The sequence below is a fragment of the Sprattus sprattus genome, assembly GCF_963457725.1.
Source record: "Sprattus sprattus genome assembly, chromosome: 2".
In the NCBI taxonomy this organism is placed as follows: Eukaryota; Metazoa; Chordata; class Actinopteri; order Clupeiformes; family Clupeidae; genus Sprattus; species Sprattus sprattus.
The window spans coordinates 56,094,328-56,102,448 of record NC_137921.1 but is presented as its reverse complement, the minus strand read 5'-3'; the positions used below and the strand labels follow the sequence as shown (position 1 = coordinate 56,102,448).

The following is an 8,121-nucleotide window of genomic DNA, read 5'->3' as shown; positions in this document are numbered from 1 at the left end:
AACACAGTTTCAATTCCTCCGATGACTAATGCCAACACAATCAACACAATCTAACAAATGATAGAGGAATACAATGATTTCTTGCTTTAGAAACCCCCCCCCTGTCTGATACTGAGTGATATGAAGGTGCTGCACTTCAAATGGAGTCGACTCCTAGCCTGCTCTGTTGTCTACAGAACATATGCACCCAAGTAGGTTTATCAGCAAATACATGTAAGGAATATAGCTTGAGGTAAAAGAATGTGTGAGCGATTTTTCGAAATAAATACTTAACTGAACATAACACTACTACATTAGCTGGAGCCAATTAAGAACACAATATTAGTTTAAAAAGTGGAATAAAGCCACTTGTCAAGTGATGCAGAAACACACACCCACACACACCTTAACAAGGTTTCACACTCTCCCCAAACACCCAACAACTTCCGACTTCGAAATGCCCTGTGTCCCTGCAGCCCTGAGCATGCACACATCCGCACGCACGGTGGCTCTAGGTGTAGCCCAGGGTCTCCATCTCGCTGCGGTAGCGCTGCTCGGACACCTTGCTCTTGTGCTGCTTGCTCTCCAGATGCAGCCGGAAGTCGGCCTCCTCGCTGGCCCCTGAGTTGCACATGGAACAGTAGAACTGGCCACTGGGCGTCACACACATCGCCAGGTCACGCGGGATACGCTGCCTTGGCCGCGGGTTGTAGTAGGGCCCTGAGAGGTAAACATACACACACACACACTGATATTGTGAATGTTACCTACGAAGTGCTTGAAACACACACACGAGTCCCTTTATTTTCAGTCAAGTTATGTCTGGAAAAACTGGAAAAAAAATGAATGGAAGGTTACTGGAATAAACATGTGCATTTGACAAAATCATGAGCCAAATATAAGATGAAAAGGTCATACATTTGTTCTTAAAAAGCTAAATATAATGTTGGTCAACCATATTTGTCCATAATAAGAACATTATGTTTCATACCAAAATCTCTCTTTTCTAGATAGGCAATTTTCTAGATAACATTCTCACATATTTCAACATAAATGGCAGCTCAATTTGTTTTGGTGACAATCACAATGTAATAATTAAATCCATGTTTAACCTGTAAAGATGTTAGCTTGTGAAGTTATGAAGAATGAGCAGCCACACACTCACACACACACACAAACACACAAACACACACACACGCACGCACGCACACACGCACACACACACACACACACACACACACACACACACACACACACACACACACACACACATACACACACACACATGCACACACAGATACGTGGGAGAGCTTTATACTTCTCAGCATAGCACATAGCAGGGTGGGCTGATGGGCAGATGCCCAATCATGGAGGGACAAAAGGGACATCTTTTGTCAAGCTGTCACAACTCCACATATCCCATGCACACTCCCACGCACACACACACACACACACACACACACACACACACACACACACACACACACAACTACACATATCCCACGCACAACTCCACATACATTCCATTAGACATCAAACAGAGCCTGATGAATGTGTCTGAAGCTGGAATAAGGGGATAACGAGATGTGCACAAGTTCCTCATACTGCAGGCGACCATTCTAATCTAGTAGACATCTAGTAGTAGAGGAGACACTAAACCAATTATTCATGGAGAATAATTCATCCACAGCTATTTCTGGCTTTGTCCATTAAGAATATTATTAAATCAAAAGGCTAGTGGCCCTTTAGAGATAATATGCATCTGTGTGTGTTTGTGTGTGTGTATGTGTATGTGTATGTGTTTGTGTGTGTGTGTGTTTGTGTGTGTGTGTGTGTGGGTGTGCGTGTGCGTGTGTGTTAGTGTGTGTGTTGGGGGAGGTGCGTGTAGAGTGAAGTTGTGTGGTATGATTCACCCTAGACTGGGAAATGAAGTGGAACGGGTGGGAGGAAGCAGTGAGAGGCGGTGTTTTATAGTGAGTGGAGTGTAGACGGTGTGTGGGACGACACAAATGTGCTTCAGTGTGCGTGGATGTGTTTTAGTGTGCGTGTGTGTGTCTCAATGTGCATATGTATATGTCTGCCAGTCTCTCTGTAAGTGTCTTCCTGTGAGATTCTGTGAGGGAGAGTGTGTGTGTGTCTGTTCGTATGTGTTGGGGGGGGGGGGGAGTGTGTGTGTGTGTGTGTGTGTGTGTGTGTGTGTGTGCGTGCGTGTGGGTGTGTGTGGGAGTGTGTGTGTGTGAGTGTGTGTGTGTGAGTGTGTTTGATTGAGACCTGCCATCTGAGCGACAGGTGTGACGTCTATGGCTGACTGGACTGACGTGGGCTGCAGTATCACTTTACAAACACCAAAGCCTTGGCGCCTAGCCTGAATTTAGTGAGAGCAGTAAGAGCTGTCCCATCACACACACACACACATGCACACACAGAGTCACCATGGTCAAACCTCTGCAAGGCTCACACACACACACACACACAAACACACACACACACACACACACACACACACACACACACACACACACACACACACACACACACACACACACACACACTCACACACACTCACACACACACACACACACACACACACACACACACACACACACACACACACACACGCCAGAGTCTCTGGACAGAGATGGCTGCATTGCGTGTCCATAGAGCAGGAAAACAACCCCTCCAGCTGCCAGTCTAGACAAAAGCACCACAACATTTAATGTATGAATAAATAAATCAAATGACACACATACTTAACTTTAACTTCTGGTAGACATACTGAACAGTGGGTAAACAGCTCTGCTCTGCTGCTCAGTCTGTCTTTTAGAAGGCATCTATGTGCATGCTATTTGCATCTAGTTTGTAGATTTACTGAAATAGATGCGTGCGACGGTTAAATGATCTCTACCGGCAAACAGGCTGTTAATTAGTTCCCTACTGTTGGGCGGTCAGGATGTTTTTAATAATACACCCCTCCGACTTCCTCACACTCACAGCAACACACAAAGGAGGGCTGGATTGAACAAAGACCACTTAAACATTCTACCACACACCAACGCCAAAGAGCATCAGTATCTGTAGAAACAAATGGAGACCATTAGTGAAAGAACCTGCACCCGCTGTGTCAGAATATTGGCACAGTGCGTGTTGGTGTGGTGAGCCACACCCGGTTTGTGTATTTGTCTTTGTGTGCAGTTGTGTGTGTGTGTGTGTGTGTGTGTGTTTGTGTCTTTATGGGGGTGTTATCCGCCGTACCTGGAATGACAGGAGGTGTGTGTAGTGCTCTGCGGTTCTTGATCAGACGGTATTCACTTCCCTCTTTCCTTGTCCGTCTCGGGCCTGATTCACAGTCTCTGTGGAACAGGAACATTGTCACTAACCTCCAGAAAGGATTTGGATTCTTTAGTTTCAAACTAAAACAGAAGCACCTTCAGCACATTATTTAATGGGAAAACCAGAGTTAGAAGCATGGGTAGAATGAAAGTACCCTTTGGATTTTTTTAGCTTTGATTCAGCGCATGTAAAAATATCACTGACATGTTGCATACAGGTCAATTGTTGGAGAAACCATCTTTTCTACGATAGAATATTACAGGGCTGCACTAAGCCACTCACTGCTTTTCAGACTCAAATAGGCCATGGGGCTCCAGAAACATTCAAACAGTAGCACTTTGCACTCAACAAGCCGGACAAGTTACTGTTGAAATTGTCCCCTAAGATAACATCAATTGTTCTGAACCGTGGAGGAGGATGTAGCCTTCTAATCTTACACTATCACCTCCACACAGTGATGAGCCCAGTCACATTTACATGAGCCTCCCCCTGAACTTATCAGTAGAAAACAGGGCAGCAGATAAACCAACGCATTCACACCTCTTACTCTCTCGGTGCATTCACAGACTTCACAACCACACAAACAAACTGGGGAGACACTGCTACATACAAAGACCAACGAAAGATATCAGTGCCAATAAGTTTTTAGTTAGCATCTTTCATGTGTGAGCTGTATGTGTTGTAGGCACTGAGAGAGAGAGAGAGAGAGAGAGAGAGAGAGGAGAGAGGAAGAGAAGAGAGGAATGAAGAGGAGAATGTAGACTCACAAGTGGCTGGCGCTCTGCTGGGCCTCTGCCAGGCGCAGTCTCTTGGCGTGGTTCTTGCCTTGGTAGTGTGCCTGTGCCACCGCAGGTGAACTGAAGGAGGCGTCGCAAAGCTTACAGTAGTCGTTCTCTGTGGCCAGTATCACCCGACTTGTGCCCTTAAAGGATACTGGCTGGAGAGAGAGAAAAGACAGAGGTAAGAATCATCAGACACCCTTTAATAAAAGTATATTGTTGATATTAGGAATGAATAATTACAATATTAAAGTGGAAGAGCGCCACACAGGAAGCACTGAAATAATGCAGGGGGAAAAGAAACAGTCTAGTTCACTAAGGACATTTCTGATTTTCCAGTTTCTACTAGAACTCTGTGGGATGCTTTATATTCAAATGGTACTTTGCTCAAGACATTGTCCTTCCATATGGTATCTGGTTTTAAATTTGGACACAGCAGCTTATGGTTATTGCTTTATGACTGCATTGCGCTGCCATACTGTATATCTAATCAACAATCACCACTGAATCCACATTGACATTGAAATTGCATACAAACTGAATATATAACAAACTTGTGTATTTCTTGAGTCATAAATAAGAGGTTGGCAGCCTCAAGTGCTTTACCTGCTTACATGTGGCACTTTCTGTTGGTGGAGTGGAGTTAGGTTGTTGGGAAACTGGCTCTGCTATCTCAGGTATTCGTATAGGGGGAGGTTGTTGGCTTCCAGCGTAGAAATTCCGCAGCTTTTTGCTGTGATTTTTACCCTAAAACAAAATATTGCAAGGCAATTACACTGTAATTACTCTTCACACTCCAGAAGCATAATGATTGTATCTTGCTATTGACATAGCGAACCACTAAAAGGGCCAAGAACATCACACTGTGCCGCTGATGCTAATTGAGTGGGAGTCTCCACCTGGTAATGGGCTTGGGCCTGCTGGGCTGAGTTGAGCGTCACATTGCACAGTTTGCAATAGAGTGGCTTGCACAGCTCCTCCAAGGTGGCATCCTGCTCCGCACCCCCCGTCTGGCACTCCTCTTCGAGGGGCCTGGGGCCCGGCATGGGGCACGGCATGGGTACTGGCATGGGTACTGGCAGCGCAGGGACCGGGGGCATGGGAGACACCAGAGGTACTGGCGGTGGGCTGTGTACCATCTGGAGGTGTGGGTGCGGTTTTGCAGGCATCGGGCTGCAGAGGGGGTAACGCGGTGGGTCTGGGGAGGAGAGCATCACAGGTGGTGGTCCAAGAGGCTGTGGGGCCGACAGGGGCAGGAAAGGCTGTGGTTGTGGCTGCGGCGGTGGCAACCGCTGCTGCTGCTGCTGCTGGCACATCAGACTCAGAGGAGTTTTCGTAACCGAATCCAGGCCTGAGGGGCAGGGCAGAAGAGGGACGGGGGATAACGGGGGTGTTCAGAATGAGAAGTCAGCTTTAAGCGACAGGAGAAGAGGCTATGGCCTCCTCACTACTGTTGGAGGAACCCCTAAATCCTCACAAAAGATTACACATCTGCCACAACAAAAGGAATATGTTGAAATTTCTGTGTTGTAATTTAATAGCTAGACAAAACATCAATAACATCAACAACAATGCCCTGTGAAAGAACACTGATAATCTATTATGTACACTTTCCCTTTAGCCACCCTATACACGTCAGGAAATATTGGGTGAGTTGATGTGTCTTTCTACCTCTCGCTCTCTCTCTCTCTATCTCTGTGTGCGTGTTTGTACATATTTGGTCAACGTGTCGTGCAAGTTCTTTGTGTGCTGGGGAGGTAGGTCAGCTGTTCAGTTTCCAGTGCATGAGTTCCAAAGGAGACACTAGACAACAATGATTCAGCCCACTAAAATAACCTCCTGGAAGTGACCTGTGGGTTCACTTCCGGCTGCCAGTAGGGTGATCGTATGGGGATGGCATTTGGAGAGACTGATCCCTGCATTAAAATACCAAAATAAGACCACCACTCCTAGGAAGGCACATAATGAAAATGCCTCCTGTCCATGCTATCAAACCAGAAGTTTTTGTGTTTTAAACCCAACATTACTGATTTTTTATTATACAGTACTGGTACTTTTGATGTGTTAATTGTTAACATGTAACTTGACATGAAACAAACAGGGATAAACTTTAACTGATGTCATTTCCCTTGTTCTTCTTGAAGTGCTGCAAGATGAACCTGATATCACTTGGTCTTAAGAGAATACCATCCCAAAAATAGGTATAAGGAGGACCTAGCCTACATAGTCACTGCTCAAGGTCAGGGTTGCAGTACTACTTTCTCATCATGGCCATATACATTGTTGGTTGAGACTCAAAGTTTTCTCATAGCTTTATAGAGGCCAAAGTCAGGAAAAGACTACTACTTACAAAAATACTAAATGAATGAATGCAATTCATTAATCCTCAATTAACTCAATTAATCAGGAAGCAGGTGAATGTCTAAAGACTTTAATACATGTGTCTTGTGCCATTAGCACAAAAGCGAACTCAGACAGACAGGCATTTGTAACTTAATGAGAAGCTGGTTGTGTTACATGGCATGCCATTTCAAGACGCTATCTTTGTTTAGCCACATCAATAATTTAGGGCACAATGCTTAAATTACATGGCTGCTTGGTCTCAATGCGCCACTTCCACTCATTCATTGACCAGGCCTTTTGCATCTTTTGTGCTGTGATTTTTCACCACACAGGTGATCACACCACAGTGGACCTGGAGCAGAGAAGCCTATCTACAGCCTCTGCCTGAGGGAACTTACTGCTGACAACTGAGTGACCATTACTCATGGAGCCATGGCCATGGTTTATAAACAATTCATTTCCATCCTATCAGATTATACAGTTCACTTGCTTCGATTATTTTTATTTCAACTGTGCAGAACTTATTTTGAACATATGCTTTTAAACTTGATGAAAGAAAATATGTGTTCACGTGAAAACGTTCAATATTTACACACTTTTCATTTTCATTTTCTTTAACATCTTAAAGACATACAGTATGCTTGAATAAAAATGCTAAGCCATTCATATGTATCGAGTAGACTCAAATAAACAGTCACAAAGTAAGCTTCAAATCAAAGAAGCCCGAGTAGTTTATCCAGCAAAGTTAGTTCATCACTAAAATAAGGCTTAATAATAAAACAAAATAAAATAAGGCTGTGTAGGTTAGTTCTGAAGAGGTGGAACATTCACTTGCTCAACCTGACGTCACTAGCTAGTGTCGAGGATGTCTACAGTAAGGAGTCAGGATGTCAAAATGTTACAGCATCAACTCTCCACCAGACACATTGAATTATTACCTGTCAGGACATTATTATTTATATTATAATTTGTATTTAGTTTAAAATGACATGCTTATGTATCTTCTGGCCATCTTAGAGGTTAACGACTAGAAGGCATGCACCAACAAAATAACGCTGCTCATTATCATGCACAATTCCCTCTCTGTATGAAAGCATTAAAAGTAGCTCGTTGTAGTAAGTAGCTAGGTTGGAGAAATTAAGGACCAGCGTTAGCGTAATGTTAAGCAACTGGCTAACGTTAAAATCTTGCAGCGCATAGAGCATTCGCTGTATCATTGCCACTCACCAACAAATCATAAGGCTTGCCTTACCTGGTATGTGGGGGAAGTAATGGCTACTGTTCCCATAGCTAATATGATGTGAACTGTAATTTCTGCTGAAGTCAATACTTTGAAACACAGCATCTTTGCTCTTCACATTCATCGCCATCTTCACTGCATCCTATAGCTCTCAGGCGAACTTCTTCCAGCTCGCTTCGCTGTGAAGACCGCGCACTTAAGAATAGGGTTTGTGTTTAGGGCGTGAATTTTTTTGTAAAGACATCGAATACTAATTTCTTGATGTCGTTCCACACCGAACGGATTTTAACGAAATATGTCTTCGTTATGGATCGACTATATCCAAGCTGCAAATGACGTTAAAAGGGATAATAAAACAGAAATAGGCTTCTATTAGAATTGCCCCCTTAATTTTGGTACAGTCCGATTTCCCTAATGGTCCAAGCAAACTCCGCACTGTACTTACAGCCT

The 8,121-nt window shown here is 44.1% G+C and overlaps 1 protein-coding gene across 1 annotated transcript; it reads right to left on the bottom strand.

The window, feature by feature from the left end:
- Positions 1 to 490: 490 nt before the first annotated feature.
- Positions 491 to 7,801, bottom strand: zmat3 (zinc finger, matrin-type 3; the record flags this gene model as incomplete). The annotated part of the gene is made up of 6 exons (XM_080860710.1): positions 491 to 699; positions 3,232 to 3,329; positions 4,077 to 4,246; positions 4,695 to 4,835; positions 4,988 to 5,439; positions 7,684 to 7,801. The coding sequence occupies 6 exons, from the start codon at positions 7,799 to 7,801 to the stop codon at positions 491 to 493; spliced, it is 1,188 nt and encodes a 395-aa protein (XP_080716836.1).
- Positions 7,802 to 8,121: the final 320 nt, after the last annotated feature.